General features: G+C 39.0%; 1 protein-coding gene across 1 annotated transcript in view; it reads left to right on the top strand.

Moving 5' to 3' along the window:
• The first annotated feature begins 814 nt into the window (after positions 1-814).
• Hapln1 (hyaluronan and proteoglycan link protein 1) overlaps positions 815-27,413 on the top strand; it is a 27,697-nt gene continuing 1,098 nt past the window's right edge. The window contains exons 1-5 of the mRNA XM_057789711.1: positions 815-936; positions 1,532-1,657; positions 18,404-18,775; positions 22,093-22,395; positions 24,722-27,413. The exon at positions 24,722-27,413 is cut by the window's right edge and continues 1,098 nt beyond it. Of these exons, the coding sequence (XP_057645694.1) occupies positions 1,558-1,657; positions 18,404-18,775; positions 22,093-22,395; positions 24,722-25,011 (1,065 nt within the window). The 5' untranslated portion in view covers positions 815-936; positions 1,532-1,557 and the 3' untranslated portion in view covers positions 25,012-27,413. The remainder of the gene's footprint in view (positions 937-1,531; positions 1,658-18,403; positions 18,776-22,092; positions 22,396-24,721) is intronic.

Below are 27,413 nucleotides of genomic sequence, written 5' to 3'. Positions count from 1 at the left end.
CATGACAGCAATAGCAATGGTAGTTTCTTCTTTTTTCTTTTTTGACTTTTTGAGACAGGGCTTTGGAGCCTGTCCTGGAACTAGCTCTTGTAGACCAGGCTGGCTTTGAACTCACAGAGATAGATCAGCCTGCCTCTACCACCCGAGAGGTGGGATTAAAGGCATGCGCCACCAGCGCCCAGCCAGTTTCTTAAGAGAACTGCAGAGAGGTGTGCTTTCAGTCCCAGAGAGACCTGGGAAAGTCCTAGAGAAGCAGGAGACAGCCAGGTGGGGGCACCAGGCTATGGAGTGCGCGTCTCCCTCAAGGACCTCCAGGAGCAGTCGGGAAACTCATTAATATAAGTATTCCAGGGAGCCAGGCTTTCCTGGAAAAAAACAAATTAGTATGAGAAGCCAGAACTCTGCAATTTCAGTTTTAAAAATAGCCAGTGTTATTAAGGCTGCTGTGTGCAGGGGAGCAAAAGAAAGTCCTTCTTGATGTTTGCCTCAGCTTTTACACTAGAACAGAAACTACAGTGAAATTCTTCCCTGCAATACTGCAAAGGATGAAAGGTTTGTATTGCTTGAAATTACTTTTTGGTCCTTCGACTGAGAAAGTTTCAGGGGAAGTGCTTTTCTGTCCTCTCCTATGGAGTCAGTCTTTGATAAAGGACAGGCAAGGGATGGCTCTGCCTCTTTTGCTCAGGATCAGAGCTTGGTCTCCCTTTTTATTTCAGCTCCTCATTTGCCTAATTGCCCCGTGAGCCTGGCAGGGACATTCCCCGCAGGGCTCTGAGACTGCAGAGACCCTACCTGACACTCCAAGTTAGTGTGTCAGCACTTTAGCTCGGGGTGAATGAAAATCAATCAGTGTGACTGCGGCGGTGTATCTTGCACAGACCTAATCTGGTTGTCCAAATTTCCAACTCTTCACCCTAGCCCCCAGTGTGTAAGATGGTAAGTGCCTCTAGCGAAGGGGCTGCTTCACAAAGACTGATTGTTGGTTTTGGTTTTGATTTTTCATCCTCTTTTCTATCTGGAAGAAGCAAATTAACCTGCTTAGGAAGCCACGTGTGCAATGAATGAGAGTGTCAGTGCTCATGCAATATCCCGTATTTGCTCTGGTCTAAGATTCAGTTCTTAATTAGGCTGGCTGGATAAATATTCATAAATACATGTGCCAAATTGCTCCTTGATTAACTTATACTGCCAATGCAGGGGGTTAATGTTTTAAGAGAGTACTTGCCTCCGTACTAAAGCTCCTTCTATCTCTCTGTAAGTCTTCGAGCCAAAAACACAGTGTTTTAAATTGTCAGATCCCCAATTCTGTAAAGACAGAGTTAAACACTGTTTGGACTCTGGCTGCCTAACAGGAACTGAAATGTTTCAAAGCTCGGTCATCAGCTCTCAAAGGCTGCCACAGGAACTTTCTGAACAGATTGGGTTAAATATTTTTACAGACCCATTCTACGATGATAAGGCGGTAATAATTTGTGCAGTGCAACACTCCAAAGGGTGCCAAATTTCTCAAGCCTCTTTGTATGATCCTCAGAGTGGAGAAGGGTCTGAGCTACGAGGATGAAGAGGCTCCTTCTCCTGGTGCTGCTCTCAGTCTGTTGGGCTGATCACCTTCCAGAGAGCTACACTCCGGATCAAGACAGAATCATTCACATCCAAGGTAAGAAAAGCACAAGTTCTCAAGTGAGCATCCCATGGAATGCCAGTGATTGACAGTGGGATGCAAGATGCTTGTTCCTTCTGTCCTGCTGCATAAACTTTTCCTTTTCCTTTCTGCTAATTAGTAAACATGCTTCTGGTGGAGAGGATGCTAATACATGGCGGGGGGAGGGGGCATTTTAACTCGGGAACAGTTGAAGTTGAGCTGAGCATTTTAAGAACAGCCGACTGTAAGGAGCTGGTGCAGTTAACAGCAATTGATATCTTCAAGTAGAATGGAGTGTGGGAAGTTCATATTAAAGCAATGTGAAGGAGGGAGCCACAAGGCAGAGGAATTTATGATATAAGGTCTTTCTGTCACAATAGTTGCTTAATGATGGAGCAAAGTACTGCAAATGAAGGAACTATATTAGCTTACCCCTAGCTTTTGTTAGGTTCTGGGTAAAGCTTTCATTCCCATGGACCAATATTCTAGCCCTGTATATTTCTGTTGAGCTCAGCTGAATCCTCAGCCAGAGAGCTGTAGCAAGGCTAGCGGCTGCAGTATAATGCAGCTCTTTCGTCAGCCTAAGTGTTGAGGGACATCCTGCAAAAAGAAAGCTGAAAGACTTATGCAATAAGGAAAGGCAGGCCAAGGATCAATAGCCTCTCACCTGCCCTTGGATGCTAAATAGTTATAGTAAGAGTTACACAATGTAACAGTTTAAATAAGTGCACTATTATTAATTTTAGATAAGTTCAGTTAGAGAAGCAGAGACATTATAAGTTTGCTAAAAGACATTAAACAGCAGGTTAGAATTTCAAGGTCAAAAGAAGTGTGGCTTCGGAGAACTATGATTGCTTTGAAAACCAAGATTTGTAAAGGTCATTTGATAATGTAAATCTGGTAGAAATATTGTCCTATAAATGTTTTGGAAGTCCGGAATAGAATTTCTAATTAATATGTCTCTGAGTGTTTTAGGAACATCCTTTTCAGTTTTGTTTGCTTCCAGCAACTTTATTTTTTCACTGTTGAAGCATAAAAAGAAATTATATAATCATAAATTCTCCTTTGCAAGCTGCTGACTCAGCTGTTTCCTTAATGTATGTATTAGAACCAAAGCTCCTGCCCAAAGGCTGTAACGTTTTCACACACTCAGATTAAAGATGAAGAATGACATCCTTTAACTTCTAGTTACAGAACTCAACGCAAATAGTAATGCTGAATCATTAGCAATAGCAACTTTAAATCTCATATAAAACAGTCTTTGTATAACTATGCTTTAAACATACAAGATCTACTCAAGTTATATTGTAAACCATGCAATCCAGCTAGTCTATGTGAAACCCAATGAACAAAAATATTATTTTAAAAACACACTGACATTTATAAACAAATTCATATTAGAGTAAGTTATTTAAATAAGAAAAATTCCTGTAGCCCAGCCCTCAATATCCCATGTGTTCTGTTAAAATTTTAAAAGGCACCTAGCCCTAGTTACCTGACTTATTCAAATGATTTCATAGACTTTTGGATTCTTTCCAGATGTCTTGAGAGTCCTCTTCATTTCAATTGGTAAATTCATATTCTTAGAAAGTCTAGGCTTCCCTGGAAAGATTGCTTAAGGCTTTCAAGTGATACCATGCCTGTATTCACTGGTACAAATAACACTGAAATATGGCTTGGGTCACAGCATTGTGAGGTCATCCTCATTTAAATCCATTCACTTATGAATTTATTCTAAAGTTGTTAAATAACCATCTCCACAATTTCCCCTTTCTTCTCTCTTCCTTACAGCACTCATGCTGAAGTTTCAAGTTACAGAGCCCTGAGAACCACCTCCAGGGGCCTGTGGTAGTTTTAGTTTTCCTTTCTAATATAAACGTAAACCTCATAGCATAGGAAGGAACCATGAAGGTAGAGACCCTTTGTTACACACATGAAATCCTAGATTTCTTTCTCATTTTAAACTTTATTTGTGATAACCCAGAGGAATTAAAGGAGTTGAAACTCTCACAAACTGCTATGAGTCATTTGTACTACAATTATTAAACTAGCTGGCTGAACCTCAAATTACTGAATTGTTGCTTTTAGGTAGCGTGATTTCCCAGAGGTAGAAAAATGTTGAGAATTCACATTATTATTAAAAAGTATTTTATATCCCTTATTCATCATTCATATTCTATTTTATATTCCAAATTCCAAGACCAAATGATATTGAAGAAATATTCTGTATAGTCCTGAGATTCTCCTCAGATGCCTCATATAAAGAGGACATTTGACTGAATCATCCTGGAGCCTCTCCCGTCACAGCTACTTAGGTGCATCTCTGCCTGCGTCTTCACGGCTTTGTTGCACTCTTTATAGGGATATAAGCATGGAAAAGTTTAGTGTGGCAAGAAGGGAGGGAAAGAAGGAGGAATAAAGAGGAAGAAAAGAAGAGAGAGAGAGAAGATTGAGAAGGAGGGGAGAAAGGACGGGCAGAAAGTCAAACTCTGAGCACAGAGCAGGGATCTCGGTTAATAAATCGCACACTGTACAAGCATGAGGCACGACCCCAAGTTCCCCAGGACCCACATGAAAGGCTGGATGTGGAAGCACTTTTGTAACCCCGGCACTGTGGGAAGAGGGAAATCGGAGACAGATGGATTCCTGGAGCCCACTCACTAGCCAGCCTAATCAATGAGCTCCAGATTCAATGAGAGATCCTGTCTCAAAAACATAAGACACTCAGACAAACAGCACACAAATCAAAAACACTAAGAGAGACCACGGAAGACAACTGATGTCAACCTCTGTCTTCCGCAGGTACATACACAAGCAAGCATGCACATCCATACACGTGGACACATAAATTTACCACACAAGCAAGAGCACACACACACAAAGAACTACTGGGGGGCTGGAGAGATGGCTCAGAGGTTAAGAGCATTGTCTGCTCTTCCAAAGGTCCTGAGTTCAATTCCCAACAACCACATGGTGGCTCACAACCATCTGTAATGGGGTCTGGTGCCCTCTTCTGGCCTGCAGGCATACACACAGACAGAATATCGTATACATAATAAATAAATAAATAAATAAATATTAAAAAAAAAAGAACTACTGGTTATGCATACATACATATAGATATAGATATAGATATAGATATAGATATATGCATACCACCCTACTTTTAAACAATCTATTTATTCAAGTGTTTGCCAAACACTAGTCAGCTTTCACAGAGACAGCATCTATACTGCAGAAGGATGAATCATCTCAACAAACTTGTTCACACCACCACTGGTTCAACACAGATGATACAATAGAAGAAAATAAAGATGAAATAAAGGTGAATAGATACAGAAAAGGAATTAGTCACTAAAGGGTCGTGTTTAAAGCTCTGTATCCAAATTCATTGAAGTTTTTAATTTGTAGCACTTTAAACCCATAATATGTAGCTTGTATATTTTTAAGTTTGATATGAATAATATACACTGTTCTCTGCTAGCTGTCAATTGAAACCATGTAGTTTTATACAGGTACAACATCTTCCTTTTCAGTGGCAACATATTCATATAGGTTAGCCTTTGCATTTTATGCTCTTCTCCTTGGTACTGAAATTTTAAAAAACTAAGAAAAAAATCAAATTATTAGAAAATGTATATCTATGAACAAGCAGATAACTAACTAGTATTATTGAAACTTGAGGAGCATGAATGCTGACTCACTTGCCTAACCCTTACAGCATGCCTCTTCCCTATTTTACCACCTGATGAAAATATTTATATTTCTTTATTATTTTAGATCTTTACTAAAAATAAAGTAAAAATCTGTTATTTTAATCAAGTCATTTGGAATATAAACACTATCAAATTCTAAGAAATTTAAAAAGTCACTCAAAGATTCTTAAACAATTAATCTTTAGGAAAAATAAAATCATTATTATAAACAATATTTAAAAAATATTGAAAAACTAAATACAATACCTTTATAAAAACTACTTCATTTTTTTGTATATTTTAGATGGCCATATTGAAGTGCTATTTACCACTCTAGTGATGGTAGGACCTGGGAAAATGGAGTTGATAAATGAGACAGACTAAAGCCTCATGCAATAGCCAGCATCATTCAGATCATCAGACAATTTACACTCTGAGAGTTAAGCTGCTTCACAAGTGTGCACTCACAAAGGCAAGCCACACGGAGCAGAAATACGCTTTTCCATAGGTGCACATAAGCAAATAACAATAGCCAGTTGTAAAGAATAATCTGAAGTAAACTCACTCCTATCCAATACACCTGGGAGGGGCACAAAAGCAAAATCTGAGAACAATTCTGTGTTCTTGAATAAACTGACGTCACAAGACTCTTATCTTGGTTTCTTGGAGTTTTCTCTCGCAAGCACTCAACAATGTCCTCACACAGGATTATGCCCCAACATCTCCCCCTTTTTAAATCTTTTTTTAAATGCAAGATACCTAGAGTGGTTTTGATTTAAGATGTTGTGGAAAAATCTAATTGTTATTTGATGTGTGAATATCCTATAAGCAAGCAACTTATAATATTAGGACAATGAAAACATTGTATGCAATACTCTGCCACCAAAAATGGATCCAAACTATGTCTAGTACCACTGGTTACATTATTATATTGAATAGAAAACTCTAGAGAATAGTTTGAAAAGAGACCCACATGATTAGAAGCTCTGGTACTTTGTAAAAGTAAGCCTGTGTTCTCCATTTAATAAGAACACAAATGTTATGTCATCCTATGTAAATGAGAAATGATACAAATCCCAAGGAAAAAATAAACATAGTCCTTTTTCTCAGATGATTGTCCCAAGGTCTGACCATAAACACAGGGTCATTATAAGGATAACAGGAGTTGAACTCATCCAGTCTACAAGTTGAAACAAAGGAGAATGAAGAACATAAGACCAATACATGTGCTCAAAGAGACACTCATTGCAGATGCACAGGTTAAAGCAGCTAGTATTACCATAAAGAGATTCCCAGGTGACATAGAACTCTGTGCATTTCATAGTATAACTTCTTCCTTAGTGTATGGAGCCTTGACTTGACTCCAGGTGGATAGACTTACTTCTGATGATATGGTCAATATCTCCTTTTGCCCTGTAGCTGAAGTTTGCTAGGTTTCTGGTGACTCCCATTGTCTCCTCACCCTCTGCAGTTGTCCTTGATGCCCCAAGGCTGGAGGAATCAGCGAGAAGCCCCCAGTGTTTCAGTGGACCAGTCTTCTGAGAGGATCCCCATCTCCTCTCTTAGCGAAGTGCAGGTCTCTGTTCATGGCGCCACTATTTTACACTACTTGGAGGTGGGACCTGGGAAATGGCTCTGATAAATGAGATAGACGAAAGTCTCTCGCAATAGCTAACTTTATTCGGGGCATCAGACAATTTATACTCTGAGGGTTAAGAGGAGTACCATGAATAAAGAGTTCAATCCCAAGGGCAAGCCACATACAGCAGAAACATGTTTTCCATAGAGGCATATAAACAGATAACAATAGTTAGTTGTAATGAATAATCTGAGGTAAACTCACTCCTATCCACTAAAGCTGGGATGGGAATGAAAGCATAATCTAAGAACAATTTTTTGTTTGGAAGAAAATGAGGTCATAAAGACTTTTGTGTTGTTTCTTTGGAGCTTTCTCACAAACACTCACAGGACTCCATTCTTATACTGAGCTCCCACACCTCTAGACACGTGGAACCTTCAGGAATCATTATCCAGTAATCAGTCCAAGTGGTAACCATTTTGCCTGGCTTTTTATATACATTGGCTGCTTGGCTTCCTTGTAGAGTTAGCTATTACTCAGTACGTGTACACACCCTGAGTAGTATATCACTTTATGTCCAAAGGCATACGTAAAGTGTGTTGAACCAAGTAAGTCAAACAAGAATCCACCCCACCTCTTCTACCCTTCACTCAAATGGGACATAGATATCCTGAGAAACAAAAACACCCCAAAGCCACAAGGCATCATGTACAAAGCCTGCTAGGACAAGAATCTTTTTATTATAGTCAGATGTGTAGACTATGTGAGCAGGATGGGGAAATGGAAAAGAAAGCCTTACTGTGTTTTTACAAAGCATTTAGAAGTTTCTCGTCAAGAAGGTATGATTTAAAATGAGACTGGAAAAGTAAACAAAACCCTGACTACCATAATTTTTCTGTCATCCAGGGTTGCATTTTACATTTAACCAGTGAAAAATGTTTAAGTCTTAAGCAAAGGTATAATCTGTTATGACTGCCTCTTTTAAATGACCATGTGGACAACACACTACAGTGAATGGTTCATGAGTCAATGTGAGGTAGCCCTTTGGGAATGTGCTGCTTAGTTTTTGTCAGTTTGACAAACTTGGCTCACTTGGGAGCAGGGAACCTCTGCTGAAGAGCTGCCTTCATCAGAATTGCTTGTGAGGTTGCTTGCAGGGCATCTTCTTGATTAATAATTGATGTGAGAGGATGCAGCTCATTGTAGACAGTGCTGCCCCTGAGCAAATAGTCCTGGGTTGTATTTTTAAAAAAAAAAAAAAAAAAAAAAGCAAGCTGAATAAAACACAGAGCAAGCCAGGAACCAACACCCCATGGTTTCTGCCTCAAGCTCCTGTGTTAAGTCCTTGCCTTGGCTTCTCTAGAAGATGAACTGTAGCCTGTAAGCCAAATAAGTCATTCATAAATTACTTTTGGTCACAAGGTCTTACCATAACTGCGGAACATACCTAGGATATTGAGGGTCTTTAAATAGTGTAGATGGGAATTCATGATGGCGCAAGTCTAGATGGGCTGTTAATTTTAGTGAATGTCAAAAAACAGAACTTACTGATAGAATCAATGCAGAGAATATGTGAAGTGTCTTGAAGGTAGGCTTTATATTGAGTAAATGAATGGAGGATGGAGGCAAGGCCTAGACTGATGGAAATTCATAAAATGTCTTTGACCACACAATATATGATTAGAAGGAATATTGGTTTGCTAATTTATAAAATGATCAGTATGTGTTACATTTTTACTAGACGATATAGGTCCCCACTGACTCTGGGATTAGACAGTATAGTCTTTGGGGTGAGAATACACAGGCAGAGGCAAGAGGATGCCTTTTGATATCATCACTACTAATAAGTTGAGTAAGGGAATAAAAAAGACATATATTTACTTGCAAAGGCTCAAAATCCTCATCTTTAATGTACGTGAATTTTTTCCCATTATTTTTAATTCTAAATTGGGATGGCAGTACATTCCAGTAATTCCAGATTTTAAGAAATCATGTTCCAAACTTGCCTGGATATATAGGTAGGGAAATACAAAAAAAAAAAAAAAAAAAAAAAAAAAAAACCTCTAAATCTAAATTAGCTACAAGGGACTAGAAGTAGACACTTTGATATTAAATATTACTTTTCTAGCCTGTGCAGAAAATCCAAAGGCTTGCTGTTTCCCAGCCTGTATCTGCTAAGATGACGTCGGTAGGACCCATATCCACTGCCCATTTAGAACAAAGTGTGTGCTCCCAGACTGCATATAGTCCTTTGCACACATCCTTTTACTACCCAAGCGGTTACTGTCATTTTTCTAACCCTTGATCAACCAAAGCATTTGTGCTTGGCTTGTGCAGGGGTCCCTGCTGGTCATGGAAGGCAGGGAAACGAACTTCGAAGGAGTGAGATTAAAAATATCTTTTAAGTTTGACTTTGTCAAACTGGATCAAACTTCGGACATTTATTGCAGCATATTTAAACACAGTATATTTGGAAAGAAGTTTCCTGGTGTAAAACAATCCCTATGCACAAAGACACATAATTACATTGAAACTCAACTCTGGCCTAATCTCATTCACACTGCTAGCACTGAGGTCATTTGGGCTCTTACTCATCTCTGTTTCTGGTGTGGGAGCTAGGAGGAACCTCTGGCTACACACAGATAATGTAAGGGTCATTTCGATTACCAGCCACCTCCAGCGTGGTTGTGAGGGCTTGATGTGGTCTGGCCCAAGAGATAACACAGATCAACGGGCTGGTAATAACTTCCAGATACCAGTTTTCTGCATGGAAGAACAGGTTTTACATCTTTTCTTTAAAGAAGACAATCCTGCATGCCTAGCATTCCTCATGTCCCTGGGAATCTGTGGGCACAAGAACCTTCATGCTCCCAACAGACTTATATTTTCTTTTCTTTCATCCCTAAACTCAATAGCTAACCCTACTGAAAGCTTAATGATTCATGATTGTTACCAAAACAATAAAGTCCCCTAAATAATTTTTTAAGTGATTTTGTATTCCTATGATACCTTTCATTATGAAAAGCTGTTTATCTTATCAGTGTGTACAATTAAGAATCCTTCCTAAAGTCAATTGGCCATCTGCTACCTCCCATAATAGAAACTTTCTGCATGGAAACAAGAGATTTGAGTTCTTATCCTTTGTGACATAATAGAGGAGTTTTAACAATTAGGAACTATGAGAATAATCTCAGATATTAAAGAAAACAACACACACTATTCTTCCAGTTTCTTTAAAGAGTTTGAAACACATCCTGCTAGTGAGCATCTTGAAAAGTATATTTATCTTTTTTCTCATCTTTATTAATTCCTTGAGAATTTAATGCAGTATTCATTGCTTCCCTCTCTCTGACAGATCCACACTCACCTTCCCTACCCACCAAAATCTATGTCCTCTTTCTTTTTGGTTTTTCTAGACAGGGTTTCTTTGTTCTTTGTAACTACCCTGGCTTTCCTGAAACTGATTTTGTGGATCAGGCTGGCCTCAAATTCACAGCGATCAGCCTGCCTCTTCCACCCAAGTACTGTAATTAAAGGCGTGTGCTACCACCACCTGGCTTGTGCCCTCTCTTTTTTGAAGGTCCATCAAATTTTCTACTGCCTGTATACTCCTCCACTGGTATATGATCAATCCACCATGGGCCTCCCCCTTAGGAAAACTGATACTCCCTCTCCCAGCATCTATCAGCTGCCAATGGGTCCTTAGCCAGGGACCATGGCCTCCTCTCCTCTCCATGCTGGAATTTTGTACTGACTAAGTCTGTACAGGTCTTGTGCCTGCTGTCATAAAAGCTGTACACTTGTATCTCCAACTGCCTTGCTGTGTTCAGAAAACATGTCTGCTTAAAGTCATCCACAGCCTCTACCTCTTAAAAACCTTCCCACTCCCTCTGCTGCAACGATCCCTGAGCATTAAGAAATACATGTTCCATGTATCTTAATAGTATCATTCAATACACTGATAAATTGTTCCAATTTGATCTTTTTTTCTCTTTTCTTTAATCTTTCTATGATACCCTGATTTATTTATTTTTTTTACAGTCTAAATTAGTAAGAACTTAATGGTAATTTTTTACCTGTTATCCACTGGTAACAAAAATAAATTTAAATTCTGAAGGTTATTAACCAGAGATGAGAACTCTATAGGTAACAAAAATACTAAAACCATCTCTTGCTCTGAAACAAATAACAGACGTCATGGCAGAATGCCCGTGCATCAGCCTTGACATGTACAATGTCTTACCTGTAGAAGAAGGATGGAAAGGGAACCCTGTCATCCCATCTCTTTCTCCCCAACAGGGATGCATCAGTGGTGAGTCTCACTAACATTGACAGAGACTAAGCGTCCTGCCTGAGGCAGGTGCTTGTCAGCATTGAAGCTGAGATTCCCCGCTGAGCAGTCTGTTCTCTCTTGAGAGCCACGCTCTCAGGGGAGCCAGACAAGCTGCACAGAAATGTCCCCACTCTTGAGGGAGGTACTATTTGAGTGAAGGCATAGGTTAAAATGGTCAACATTTTATTCCACTCGTTGCTGCTCCAATTGTATAGAACTGTGTTCCAAATGAAACAAATCACTCTGAAAAGTTTAGTCTTGGCCCTGACTAGAAACATGCCTCCAGTCTGTCGTGGTGCTTTGGCTAAGAGTAAGATCAAGGGGAGAAGGCTGTGAATCCATCCCAGTAAAGATTATCTGACACCTATGAAGAGACTGAAGATGGAGCAGAAAGAAAGGGTATTATAGAAAGATAAAGGTGAGAGGGAGAACCTATTTATAGTTTGACATTCATACATTTATAAAACAATTTTTAGGCGTTTACACACACCCTATCCCACTCTTTTACCCTCCTTCTCCCAGTAAATTCTCCCCCCACACAAGTCTTCCCCGACATTCATGTCTTCCTTCTGTGTGTGACTCCCTGAGTTTAATTTGAATTTTCTGCCTGAGCATCAATAGGAGGTTCTTTGCACAGCAAGAGCAACTTACCAGAGGTTACACCACAGAAAGAAAAGAAACCTCACATCCCATCAGCTGTCAATTGCCAGTGGGCCAGAAGAGCAGGGTAGAGCCTCTTGGAGCTTGATGGCCTTAGATGTCTCAGCAGGAGGACTGATGAAGTGTTGGGTTTTAAGCTGACTGATGCTAGAAATTCTTTTCTGGCAGAGCCTGGAAAAATAGAAGGTCAGATGTTAAACACACCAGACTCATGAGCACTGAGCAAATGTTTCTCGATACAAGTAACTTTAACTGAACACTCCCTTAGTCAGATGTTAGCAAAGCTCTCTGTATATTGAGTTTAAGTAACCTAAGGATCCCAGGATGGGGTTGTCTCGGGGCCAGAAGAAATCGGCACCATGATCTAAGAGTCATAGCCCGTATGCTTAATCAATACCTTTGCTAGTGAAGAAAGAAGTGGACATAATTAACATGGGAAAGTAAGAAGCCCACAGAGAAGTCTACTAGTAAAACAGACATAAACCAACTCTTTTTATATCTTCCTTATACATAAATATGAAGAAAATAGAAATGTAAAAGGCAGAATATTTATTAATATCTTAACACAGATTTAGGTGTAGATATCAGAATTGTGATTTTTACAATGCAATTCATTTAACTTCATAGGGTTCCTCTGGGTCTCTTGATGCCTAGCTCAAGCAGAAAGACTTGCTTTTATTGGCAAAAAAAAAAATGTTTTCAATTTATAGTAGCAGTGGCATGTGTCTTAACTTCTTCCTGTGAAGTTTTCAGTAACAATAACATAGCACACGCTCATGATCAGAATGTTCTCAAATACTACCTTTCCATGTAGAACGATTTCCCATCACTGCCAGTTTAGCCAGAAAGCAAGGGAGGAAAACCATGTGCTGAGTTCCTAGAGAGTGCTTGCTCCATAGCACAACCGACCAGAAAATGCGGGTCTACCCACCTACTGCCTGAGAAGTTTGTAAAAATACAGTTCTGGATAATTTGGTAGGTTAACGAGGAAGAATTGGGTGCAAAGACTCTGTGGTTGTTAGAGAAAGACCAGAGCATGGAGAGGAGGTGAAATGGATGCAAGGAGCATGATCTGGACGCTTGTGTAGTTTGAAGTCAGTGCTGCTAAAGATGAGAAACAGCAGCAATCACTGCCCGAAAGGATGATCTTCATTACCCTGTTTCCAGCATTGGGCCTTTCAGTTATAATTCAAAACTAAACACCACAAGCGTTCTTGGAAACACTGCCTTTAAGGAATAAGAGAAATGAAATGAACATCTTTAAAATCTTGCCTCGAGAGATCAGTTTTGCTAAGAGAGCAGCAGGCTTCCTGAAAAAGAAAGAAAGAAAGAAAGAAAGAAAGAAAGAAAGAAAGAAAGAAAGAAAGAAAGAAGAAGAAAAGTGTAATATTTCTTCATTACAACACACCATAATCACACCTGATGGCTTCTTGTATGTCTTTCCTGAGGTACTACAGAAAAGCACTTGTGGTTTTCGTTTGTTTATTTTGATTTCTGTATGCCCATTTGCTTTATTCTTAAAGGTTTATTACTTAAGAAATTTCTCAATTTTTCATTTATTTTCATATCATTGTTAAACATTGTGTATATAAAACACATGTATGAAGTTCAAAGTTTTCAAAACATGGGAGTATGCATACAAACAGGCAAACAACTCCCCCCTACACACACACACACACACACACACACACACACAATTTTTCTTCCAGAAAAAATTTTTAAAACTTTGTTCAAAGTCTTTCAAATAGCTTACAGTTGCATCTTAGACTATATGTTTAGGAAACAAGAGAAATCAGCTTTCTATTGTATGTGAGGAAAAAGCTCAGTGATGGCCTCACAGTCCTGTGGAAGCAGGTAGTGGCCCCTTATTACATACATGAATGTGACTTGAAAACATGTAAGTATGTGTATGTGTGACTATACACGTGTGTATTTATAGTCATAGATACCTTATGGAGTCAGATACCAAAAAAAAAAAAGGTAACAAGGTTATTTTGTTGTTGCTGTTCTCTTTGTTTTTTTTTTTTTTTTTGCAGAGGTGTATATTTAATTCCCATATTTGACTATTTTAAATAACTGACCACTTTTTTTAAAAAAAAATTGTTTTAAGATATCTAAAATTCTGAAACTTGTTAGTTCCCATACACCAGGGGAGAAAGTAAAATGCCAAGAATTGTCATCTTGCTTGACTGTCTCAAAGGGATGAGCTTTGACTCACAGTACATTTCCTATTTTTGTTACCTGGGTTTCTCTCAACATGAATAAATTACATTAAAAACAATTACACTTCTAATAAAACTAAGAACAACAGTTTTAAAGCTGTGTTGCTAATATTTTTTCTCCTGTCGTTTTTGACCTATTGTTTAAAGATTTCACCTAAAGCACATGGCAAACACAAGGGTCACTGCTGCCACTTGGGGTGGCTGAGTTTATGCTCTTGGTTTCACAGCAGTCTGTAAAACAATAACAGGTACCCAGCGGGCCAGTGCATCCCCAGTTGGCTTTCTCACCATGCCCTGCTCTTTCCCCCAGGGAAGCTCGGAGCTTGGAAGGGCATCAAGTCTCTCAAGTCACGGTCACTCACCATTTCTGTTAGAAACAAGTAATTTCATCCTTAGAAGACACTCTTCAAAACAGCTACGTCCCCCACTGGGCATCTTTAATTTCCCGAATGACCTTTATGTTTTGAGTAAACAGCCTCATTTAAGGACAAGGACTTCAGCTTACTTAAGAGTTGTGTGACTCTAGAGTGAAGACAGGAACAAAATAAGCACACACACGCAGCTTTATTTTTTTTTTTCATTTTCTTAAGAAGAAGCAGTACTGATTCTGAAGGTCAAGGTTTAATTTTATATTTTGCCTTTGTGTTGCTGTGAGACCTTCTGCCCTGCCACTCAAAGAATTTTGATTGATTCATGAATATATCAGACTAAGCTATGGTCTGAAATCTCATGATCAATACCATGTGGTAGAGGCACATACCTTTAATCCCAGCACTTGTGAGGCAGAGGCGGACAGATTTCTGAGTGTGAGGCCAGCCTGGTCTACAGAGTGAATTCCAGGACAGCCAAGTCTACATAAAGAAACCTTGTTTGGAAAAAAGCAAACAAACAAAAATAATTTAAACTCCATGATCAGATCCAAGATTTTTTACTTTCGGCAACCCTGTCCATTCTGTCTTTAGCTCTCTTGGATCCTTTGTGATGTTGTTGTTGTTTCTTTCTCATTTCCTTGATTGATGTGTTTCCTGGCTGGTCCATGTGATGGGAAAGCTTGGTGACAGGTCACAAAGCCTGGTGACAGGATTCAGATAGATGTTCTCCCACGGTAGACATGATGGAGCTGAGCTATACTAGGGCTTTGACAGAGCTCTGAAAGGGTCTGACTTGCTAGCCAGGTTCTATTCCCCAGAATCTTCTTGTTGGCTAATAGATCCTTCTCTCCAGCCATGCTCAGTGTTTTATAATCTGCAGTAGACATTCTCTGAAATGTAAAGCCATCGTCAGAGTCATGGGGTTTGGGTTAATAAACACTGATGGCTGTTCATTACCAAATGTGCTAGGCATCTTTCTTAGGGATATTTGAATTTCAGGCCATTCACCATTCCCATTAAAAAAATAAGAACCCTAGACTTTCACACAGCCTGGAAAGAAGGTTAAACCCTGAAATACATAAGGCAGCCTCTGCCCACAGGAAATACTACAGAAACAGTGTTAACAGTTAAACACAGAAAACATAGAAGTCTCAGTCCTTGGTATAAGTGTTTTGTTCTATGCTCTGCCATTTTTGAAACAAGACCTTGGATTCATCTTGAAACATCTTACAATCGCACTAAACCCATAAATTCGTGAGTCCCTTTCGTTTATATATAAAAATATAAAAAGCTTGAATGTGATATATTCTTCATTCTTTTTACCTGCTTGGCTCAACAACATGACAAGCAGTTGGTACAGAATATCTATACATGACAAGTCTGCTTGGTACCGGGCAGACACTCAGTGAAAGCTGTGCAGCAGACATCCAGCATTAGTGCCAGCGGCTGTATTCTGACAGTGCTCTAGGTGTATCATGTGTGCAAGGTCTATTGTGTGACTGCTTTACTATCCTGAGTTCACCTGCAAGGCGCAAGCTTAAGGAATGCACAGCGAGCCCAAATGAAACCATTCTACACTGACCCAGTGAGACTAGGCTGGGGGTCTCTATCCCATGAAAAGGCCTATTCCTATGTGCTGCTGTGCCCTTTATCTTTGCGTGATGGGTGTTGGTTTTAACTTTAAATTGAATAACTTGTACAAATCATAAAACTGAGACTTCTTGTGGAAATGTGCAATGTTTCTATTTGTACTCAGAGTCCAGCATGGTGTAAAGTCCAGGTGTGTCCTTCAAACACTCTGCATCTATGTCCCTTATGGTCATTGATGAGCATAGTCAGTCAGCAGAATCTTTTCTTACCCTGAGAAATATGGCTAGAGATGTTTAGATTGAATTTAGATACAGACCTGGGATACTGTGTGGAGCAAGTATTTGTGTGTATTCATATATGTATACATATATATGGGTATGTGGGGTAGAATAGAAAGAACAGTTGTCTTTTTTCTCTTCAGATTCTCTTTTGCTAAATGAGATAATAATTAAGATATATAAAAATGTTTAATGTACTGTGTTCGTGATTCATTTTAGCTAACTACTCCCTAAAGTCATTCTTATCTTTTGACTTATCTTATGACTATCAATAGATAGTCATACAGTATCTATTGAAAGTAAGAACATGGATGATTTTATTATACTGTTTAGTTTCTGAGGATTGGGGCTCACTTATATAAATACAATGACGTACTCAATTTTGAATATCCATACTGATCACAATAACATCTTACTACCTGATTGTGGATATTTTAATATTGAATCAAAACTTATTGTACATGTGTCAATAAAAAAAAATTTGAGCTCTGTCTCAAGGTAAAGGATTGTTCTTCTTGGTTATTTGTACATCTTAAAAGATTCATGTCCAAGGATTGTTTAGTAGCAATTGTCCTAAGGCTGTAAGGACTGCCAAGCTACATAGAAACAAGCTGTTATAGTTCAAAAGTTGTGCAGACAAGAGGTACGTTTGTCCTAGAGTTCTTACATCTTTTCCTTTTCATATCTCAAGAATCCTCAGTAGAATATGTCAAGGTCAAAAACATAAAGTGCTAACCAGGGAACCCCAGGGAAAGCGAATCTCTGAACATAACAGCTGGCTTTCTAAAAGCAAAGGCCCTGCTGACTTGGCAACTTATATTGTTTGGTGCTTTTCATGAAGTCCTTGACAGGTGAAGGCAGGAAAGCAAAGGGCAAGAACAATGAAGGCAGAAGTGATAAATGTAAAACAAGACTAGCGAGCAAGGGAGAGAGGAAAGAAACAGAGAGGAAGGAGGGCACCTAAAAATACAAAGACTGAAACAACAGTTCCTTGATGTTAGAAAATAAGTACCATTTTCAGCACACTTGCGAAACTTTCAAAATTTGAACAACGTATTTCAAAACTTACCAGAGTTTGTCACCAGCATTCAGACTGCCCTTCTGATGCTCAGTCTCAGCTGAAATGGGATATATGAATGTTGATTGAAGCGCTCTAGAATAGCATGGTACAGATGTGCACATAAACGGGAAACATAAATGCAAAAGTGCTCGCATAAGACCATAATGATAAGATGCAAGTGAACTGTGTTTCTTTAAAGTCTTTTTTTTTTTTTTTTTTGGTTTTTCGAGACAGGGTTTCTCTGTGGCTTTGGAGCCTGTCCTGGAACTAGCTCTGTAGACCAGGCTGGTCTCGAACTCACAGAGATCCGCCTGCCTCTGCCTCCCGAGTGCTGGGATTAAAGGCGTGCGCCACCACCGCCCGGCTCTTTAAAGTCTTTTTATCAGTGTATTTCAGACTTACTGCACTAGAAAATCTAGCTGGACTTACTTAGCCTTGAAAGATTTGGGGTTCATACTGATTATCAGGGAACTGTGTCCCTTCTCTCAACTTTTCATCTACTTTTCTGGTATTTAAATTAAGAAAAAGGGAATCAAAACAATATTGAGAACCTACTATAAAACCGTTAATATCATTTGAATCCCATTACTGTGCATATCATTCCCAGCTTAACAGTTTCTTACAGAAACCTCCTGTCTTTTTTTTTTTTTTTTTTTTTTTTTTTGGTTTTTTTTGAGACAGGGTTTCTCTGTGGTTTTGGAGCCTGTCCTGGAACTAGCTCTGTAGACCAAGCTGGTCTCGAACTCACAGAGATCCGCCTGCCTCTGCCTCCCAAGTGCTGGGATTAAAGGCGTGCGCCACCACTGCCCGGCCGAAACCTCCTGTCTTATAGAGATATCTTAATATATGCTTTAAAGCAATGACAGGAAGAATGGTGTTCCCTATCACATGGTCCTTTTTATTATGTGAAAAAGTATGCAAGCACTGAAATTATTTTCTGCTTCCCCACCCTGCTTTTTTGTTATTGTTATAGCGGAAAATGGCCCCCGTCTCCTTGTGGAAGCAGAACAAGCCAAAGTCTTCTCACACAGAGGTGGCAATGTGACGCTACCGTGTACATTTTACCGAGACCCTACAGCATTTGGCTCAGGAATCCACAAAATCCGCATCAAGTGGACCAAGCTGACTTCGGATTACCTCAGGGAGGTGGATGTCTTCGTTTCCATGGGATATCACAAGAAGACCTACGGTGGATATCAGGGTCGAGTGTTTCTGAAGGGAGGTAGTGAAAATGACGCCTCCCTGGTCATCACAGACCTCACCCTGGAGGATTACGGGAGATACAAGTGTGAGGTGATTGAAGGACTGGAAGACGATACTGCTGTGGTAGCATTGGAGCTGCAAGGTAGGCATTCAGAAAACCTGTTAACTTTGAAGGAATATCTAGTCACTGTTCTTTTGTTTTCATGAGATGACATGGAGTGTTTACTGCAGTGATAATGAGAGGACCCAAAAGTCTAAGCCTAGCAAATTTTTATTCTTTTTCTGCATATGATTTCAGCTTTTATGTTTGAGATGTACTCAGAATATTTCTTTGCAAAATTGAAGCTATTTACAAGGAGAAACGTGTAATGAAACTGAATTAATCATTTTTGGAAATAGCCTTATGCTATTCAAAACATAAATCCCATTTTATGGTTATTGAGAAATTCTAATTAGATTCTTTTTTATTATGCTTCTAAAATTATCTCCATTTCAAACTAATCGTAATATTTGTAAAGGACATCTGCAGTACAATACATGTAATTGTATTCTGTAAAATGTCTGCAAAAATTAATTTGACAGAAAAAGTAACCTCTGGGTTTACTTAAATATTCTTGCAAAAAAGTAATTCTTTTAATGGCCCAAGGTCTTTTAGACATCAAATATCAAATAATAGAGGCATTTGGGGAGGATTTCTATGTGTTGAATATATTGCATTCAATAAGTTTAAAAGTCACCACATGGACAAAGCTATATAAGCAAATGTGCCCTTGCCTTTATCTTCCTTCTTCTCTGTCATCATGCTAGGGAAATGTTTGTGCTGAGAGTTGTATAGTTCAAGCCTTCTGTTTTCCCCGAGTTTCACCAGTGTTCTATCCTGAAGAATGAAACTGACTGCATTAACAGGCTGATTTCCTTCACAAAATCACAGATCTGTGTTTGCTAGAAGCTTTTATCCCATCCTAGGACAAACTGGTGGCTTTTGAAAACGATAACACTGAACACTGGCCCTCCTGAATTCCACCAGATTCCATTAGGCATGTAGAGCTTCGTCAGTTTCCTCTTGCTGATGAAACCCAGCATGAAGCTTCTAACTGTAAAGAAGTTCAATGTGATGTATAAACTGTGGGCCTATTAATCCTGATGCTTTTTACTTTCAACTTTTTTAAATAAAAAAGTTGATATTTAAACTTTTACAGAAAATAATAAAATGTTAACAAAAGGCTTGTGACTTTATAGAAAGACTATATGACATTAAGTTAAAATAGAAAACAACTTAAAAATAAATATAGTATACTGGATGGAAATAAATCAATCATATTGCAGGTAATTAAGGACTAACGAAAATTTTCTACTGCCCATGAGAAACACCATGACATATGACACACAACAGTGATTTAAATTCGAAAGATTTCCTGGGTCTTTATAGCTATTACAAATTAAAACATCCTATATTTTCCACTGTTTCTATTATAAACCATTTGGAAAAGAAAAGGTGACACAAATAGTTTCTATCTTCAGATTAAAATGTTGGGCAGTTTTCTGTCACTTGAGTTCTAGCTACCAAGAGAATCATTGCGCCAATGGATTATTTTCCTTCTTGGGCACACATCTGGGATTGCTAAGAAAATAGAACAAATGATACGAGGTACAGGAAGCATTGTAGCACTTCTATTCTGGGGTACAATGTGGTCCCAGTTGGGCAGGAGCAGGGCATCCTTAGAGCCATCTCCAGGCTCTTCATTCCCCTTACCACAGCAGGAGTCAGAGGTTTGCCCTCTTCCTTTGGCTTTGGTCCAGCTGACAGATCCTTCAGCCAAGAACCTGAGAAAGCAGGGTGAGATCAGAAAGCCTTCTTGGATCCTCGCCTGCAGTAACCTGCGCCAGCTGGACTGGTCTAGAGGGACAAGAGACGCGACTTGATTTAAAACCTCAAAGTCCTCTTGTAGAAGTGTCCAGGATCATTTAGAAAAGAACATACTGGCCATGGCTGGTTGTTAGAGAACTGTACACCATCTTGAACAGGATCTACAAATTTGTAAAACAGAACTTAATGCCCATACAGTTACCCGGCCAGTGAGACAAGATGCTTGCATTCCATCTGCTAAGATACTAATTAGTTGTAGTAATATTTCTAAGAATGTTTTCTCTGGATTATCTTTGTTTAACTATAAGGTAAACACTTTGACAGATGCCTTCCTTAATAAGCAGTAAAAGACACAATTCTGAATACTTGGGAATCCATCCAGTTAAAAAAGAAAACTATGTGAGACAGCACTCAATCTCCCCCAATAATTATTTGACCAAAAGAAATGCTTTCAGAAGACCATTGTGTCTTCCCAGACACAGTCAAATGCCAATTCATGGTCTTTGTATTTATGAAGGGATTGTTCTCTGAAATACTTGACTCTTCGGGATTAATCAGTCAGTTAATGGATGGTTACTCTGTACTCATCTTTCATGGCCAATCAAAGGAAACAATTTTTTGTCTATTTATATTGAAAACATTTTCAGTACCTTGGCTTTAATTTGTAATATAATATATAAATAGGGAAGTTAAGAATGAAACCTATTTTCAGGTCTCTCCCATGTAGTACGTCTCTGCTGCAGGGAGCTGTGTTTTATTCTCAATTGGCTTTGCTTGCCTGGCCTCTAAATAAGTAATATTAGAAATGTACTAAATAGAAGCCCCTGTTTTAACTATTTTAAGGTCAGGAAAAAACAATTAAGGAATACATTAAAGTTGAAACAAAGAGTTATAATGCTTCGCATGGGGTATGCCTTACTAGCACAGAATTGCCTTATTAATATAACATAAAGCTAATGAAGCTTTTGTTAGATATGCGCATTCAAGTTTCTCCAAATAAAAATCCCAAGGAGACAGTCACTTCCTTGCATGGCTTCAGGAGCACAGGTGGAAATAGATGGATATGCATATTTGAAGCATTCAACATATGTCTCTATTTGTATTGGAAACTATAGAAAACTACTTGCTGACTCCATAATAGTAATGAATATTAAAAAATTGTGAATTTTTTAAAACTATCATGTCTGAGCATCCCCCACCACCCTTACTATTTAGTACTGACTTTTCCCTTCCTAGAAAAGTTCTGCAGCATCTCTTTTGGGGTTCGTACTCAGTAGCAGGAGACATGTTTTTAGGACACTACATAGACACTATAACTCAGGGCTGCATCTCTTCCAGAAGAGAGAAATTTTGAGCATACGTTGAGCTTTTGGCAGCAGAGGCAAATCATTGAAGTTGTCAATCCAAGTAACAAACTGAAAATTGTGTGATGCTTGCAATAAAGTGTCCCACGGAAAGGGCCTGTGAGAAACCATTGAAGCTGAAAAAAACCTAGTTCATCCAGGAATCCCACATTTTCTCCACACATATCTGAACATGAAAACACCCGGGGTTCTAGCACTAATGACCTTTCCCTTGTCTTCTTTGGACAGGTGTAGTGTTCCCTTACTTTCCACGGCTGGGACGCTACAATCTTAACTTCCATGAAGCACGGCAGGCTTGCCTGGACCAGGATGCTGTGATTGCGTCCTTCGACCAGCTGTATGATGCCTGGCGAGGTGGGCTGGACTGGTGCAATGCTGGCTGGCTCAGTGATGGATCTGTGCAGTACCCTATCACCAAACCACGCGAGCCCTGTGGGGGCCAAAACACAGTGCCTGGTGTCAGGAACTATGGGTTCTGGGACAAAGACAAAAGCAGATATGATGTTTTCTGCTTTACATCCAACTTCAATGGTAAGATGGTAGCTGCATTGCCTTCCTTTCTAGTCCAGAGAACAAGTTGTATTAAAACACTGTTTGGAGTTTCGTGTTATCTTCAAAAAAACAAAACTAAACAGCAGCAATAAAAACCAACCATAAATGTATTACTATATTTTAAAAAGATGGATAAAATATTCTTGAATCTTGAATGCCATAATTTTTTAAATATTACATAAAGCAGACAAAGCTACCTTCCTCTGGTTCTCCTACAGTTTAGCCATTCTGTTTTGCGAAGTAGCTGAAGCTGTTGCATGATACGTGCCACATTGCCACAGTGTGCTATCCTGCACCGTTGCTCTCTTTGCTGAAGGCAGGAGCTTCTCTGCCATGCATGCCCTCCCTCGCCCAGTCACAGTATTGCTATTAGCAAAGTTCAGGTCAAAGGGGCAACTGAGCGAGACAAGTAAAGTACAACGAGCACTGGGAGAGCCGTCCTGAGCATAATCTCGGGGCCTATCACAAAATGAAAATGCAGGATCCTTTATTCAAATTTGATTAATAATTTTAAGGCATATTATGGTACAAACCTGTAATCTTATCATTTGGTAGTCTGAGGCAGGAAGACTATAAATTCAAGGCCAGCCTGAGCTATCCAGTGACATTGTCTCAAACGAACGAGGGCGAAACCAAAAATCACCCAAAGGATTTTAAGACTGCAGAACCTCAACACAAACATAGGGCCTTGTAATCATTTAGCCAGAGCAAATGCACAAGTCACATGCCTGTGAGTCAGACTCTGAGCCCATATTTTTATATTTAAGGGGGGAACAAAATTGTGTGGTCATTATGCTATCGAGAAACCAGACTGGAAACAGTTTTATTTTGCTGACCATGTGGTCACTGTTACCCAGCAGAGCTCTGACTGTTGTAGCTCTATCTATCGCAGTACTGAAGTCGTTATTGGTGTTGAACAGATGGATATGAGTCCCAGGCAAACTTCATCCTAAAACACGTAGAGGTCAGGCTTGAACTGATGTACTACGTTTTGCTGATCTGTACAGTTGGCAGACTTATCTCTCTAGTTAATGAATGTTAATGCTTTTATGCTTCTTCCATGTCTCATTAATTTAGGGAAGAAAGAACCAGTAGCCTTAGTTTAGACTTTGGCTGCCAATCTTGAGATAGGGAGGGGAGGACATCTCAGTTGTAAAACACTTGCCTCCCAAACAGGAAGAGATATGTTCAGTCCTAAGAACTCATAATTGAAATCCCAGATATTGTGCTGGGACGCAATTACAATCCCAGCAATGGAGAAGCAGAAACAAGGGGATCCCTGGGACTCACTGACCAGCTAGGCTAGTTTAATGAAAGGCCTTGTATCAAAAGACATAGATGGCATTTCTGAGTGTGACACCAATGATGGTCCCTCTAGCAGCCACGTGCACATATTCAAAACCATAAACAAATGTACACACACACACACACACAAGAGCACCATGCCTAATGAGGGCTGGTGGACACTACATTACATGGTGTGTCTGATAAGGAAACGTGATATAATACTTGAAACTAAGATGAATGAAAATAAATTCAGCAAATGCTGCTGGAGTCAACTGATAATACAGTTTGTACATATTATCATATTTCACCGTGTTAATGGGATCCCAGTAACTAATACTGCAATAAGTGGTTGGAAGTAACAGTGTCCCATGCGATGAAGTAGCAGCCTGAGAAGTTTTAAAGCATCCACAAACACCTCAACTAGTAAGGGAGTGCGGGCCCGGTTTGCATTCAGTGAGCGTATCATTGACGGCAAGTGACTTCCTGTGTTTGATGCATTTTTATGCTACACGCTTTGGTTGAGAATAAGGTCTTATTGATACCTGTAATGAAAAGAACTTGAGGGCTTTTGATTTTCTTAAATGGACTTTTATGTCAGGAACGTTTTTTGATCCTTTCTCATTCAAATTTTGCCTCTCTAGAAACTTGTACTGGGGTTCAGTCTTGCTACAAGTAGAATTTCAATGGCCCTTCTTTCGGCGTGGAATTCTGTCTTCCCTAGAATTACAGAAGGGCTCTTTTAGTCTCTAATTAGCTAGCAGAAACTGCATCTGCCATTGCCCTTTTCTTTTTAACGCTCTACAAGGGCGTGTGAGCCCATGCCAAGAAGCAAGGGGAAGGTGAATTTATTTCATCTAGAGTGACCTATTAATATGACATTGAGATGGCAATGCTATGTTCTCCAAATTTCAGATGTTGCTCTGTGCCTCCCCACTGAGAAGCACTTTAGCTTTTGGCTCCTTCCTTCTCTGTGGTTCTGACCCAGGCTGGCTCACACTCTTTCTCCTTCTCTCCACAGGCCGATTTTACTACCTGATCCACCCCACCAAGCTCACCTACGATGAGGCGGTGCAAGCTTGTCTCAACGATGGTGCTCAGATTGCCAAAGTGGGCCAGATATTTGCTGCTTGGAAGCTTCTAGGCTATGACCGTTGTGATGCCGGCTGGCTGGCGGATGGCAGTGTCCGCTACCCTATTTCTCGGCCAAGAAGGCGCTGCAGTCCTACCGAGGCTGCAGTGCGTTTTGTGGGGTTCCCGGATAAAAAGCATAAGCTGTACGGGGTCTATTGCTTCAGAGCATACAACTGAGTGTGGCCTAGGAAGAGGCAGTTCTCAAGTCAGAGGGAACACGTGAAAAGTTTTCTGTTTTTGTTTTTGTTTTTAATATGAACACATGCAAGTTACCAAAACTGTGATAACCCTTTTTCACTTACTGTAAAGAGTTGTTTTCATGAAGGCCAATTCATTCATTTGTTTTGTAAGGCTATCAGTCAGTGTATATTATAAATTAATATAACTATAAGGGAAGCTAAAAAAAACGGGCTCCAGAGCCTGTTTTATGCTACATCATCCCAACAAAATGCCATTTCATGAATGGGGTATGCAATAGTCTGATAACCAGAATTATGTTAGGGAAAAAAAGCAGCAACTTCCACAAGCACAAACTTTACATATTTCTACAACTTTGAGATGCACTTCACTAAACAAATTAGAACAGCAAATCTGAAATACATAAACGGGGATTCTGGGAGGTGCAAAAACTCAGTTTCACAAAAGAATAATGAACACTTTTCTAAAAGTTAATACTTCAAGTCTCCAGGATATAAAAAAGTTTACTATTTAAAATTCTACCTTTTTGACTAAAAAGAAAACCATATAGATTCAAATGCATAATAATAAAACCACAGTTAGAACTCCTAGATCAACCCGTTTGTATGAAGTATAGAATTATATACACAGATAATATTTTACCAATGAGAGATTGCTACCTTCTAATTAAAATTACCTATCAGAAAGAATTATTTTATCATTTTTGAGTAGCTTCACTGAGTTATATTTAAATTCCAAGGGATCTTTGCTAAGCAGTATTTAGAATTTACTCAGGGCAGTTGAAAAGATAAACTGCTGGACAGAAAAACATATAAAATGTAGCAGCTTGATTTTATGTTAGCTTTATGTCCTATAAAATAATTTTAACCTATTTAATATTTCTTTCTTATTTACAGTATATGACAAAAACCATCCAAATGAATCAATAACTCTACACTTGCTTAACTAAGAAATCAAGACTCAATATCCAAAATTGTTGTCCCTGCTTGCCTTCACAACAGAGACCCCAAAAAGGAGCTGTGTTTAGGAGGGAAAGTAAGATCATGCATTTCTAAAGAGTGTCTCAAATAGAAAACAGAGTCACTGTCAGTTTCCTTTCTGGTTATCATTTGGCAGAAAAAAATACTGACACTCACATCAAAGACTTTACAACTTCAAGCTTTAAGTAAAAAGTTGAGTCCAGGCTCAGAAAAAAAAAAATGACTTTCCATATTAGCAAACCCAATCTTAAATAAAGCTCTCTTTTTATGACTGCTGAGACCTCACAGGGACCAATATTTGTATTCAAGTAATTTTCTGATTTCCCATTGTTTCACAGAGAATTCTGGTGAGTGGGTCTTACTATAATAATCCACTACAACACAGCTGATGTACTGTCCTCGATGTTTTTTTTAATGTAGATCCCCCCCCCCCAATGAACATGAGTAAATAAATCTGTTTCCTGAATTGACCGTGGTTGCATTTAAAACTCTGTAATGACTAAGCTTACTCTATAGGCTTACATGTGTGGAAGGCATAGAGCAGTTTGAAGTCCATGGAATCATAACTATCACGATATACTATCTAGATAAAATATTATAAGTAAAACCAGCTTCTTTTTTTCAGATTCTTTAGTCTTAGAGCATGAGGATGCAGTTTTAAGTTAGGATACACAAATTACACAAGACTTTAAGGTCAAAGAGATGATAAGGCTTCATGCAAACTGCTGATTTATCTCAAACTTCTAAACTCAACACACATTGAAGATACTGAACGGTCTAAAATATAATGAATATTTTGTTTAAGCAGGAGACTCTGAACACCTTATGAGCAGGGCTATGCTCTTTAGAGGAAGACCATACTTGAAAAATTATTACCTACATTATAGGAATTTTGTCAGAAATGCAAGTAGGAAAATTTTATATTGAAGTGGGTGCATTCTTTCCAGTTATCGTCATAGAATTCCACACTTAAGTATAGTAGCATTTCTTAACTTTTGAATACTTAGTATAGGAAACGGTGCTGATCTATATCTCCAAAGTGACTGTTAGCTGACTTACATCTGTATCAATTGCATACCATTTGTCCATTCTTGGAAAAAAAAATTCCCTAGGATGAACACTGCTGAGCAGAGTTTTTATCTTCTGATTTTACACAAAGGACCAGAATCCTGGTTCCCTTTGAACTCCTAATTAAAAGGGGGTCTTTTAATGGTCTCATCTTGCTGTTTTATTCCACCAAATATCTATTTTCATATTTCATATCTCATTATGAATATCTTCAAGAGAGAAGTTGTCTTAGTACAATTCCTAGCAGAAATCTGACACGACACTAATTCAGAAATCACTTTGTAGACTTCAAGATATCCAGAGTATCAAAAGATAGATAGATTACAAAATGTT

The sequence above is a fragment of the Chionomys nivalis genome, chromosome 15, assembly GCF_950005125.1.
Source record: "Chionomys nivalis chromosome 15, mChiNiv1.1, whole genome shotgun sequence".
NCBI classification, from domain to species: domain Eukaryota; kingdom Metazoa; phylum Chordata; class Mammalia; order Rodentia; family Cricetidae; genus Chionomys; species Chionomys nivalis.
Note: the sequence above shows the minus strand (reverse complement) of the source record. Positions and strands in the feature narration are given on the sequence as shown.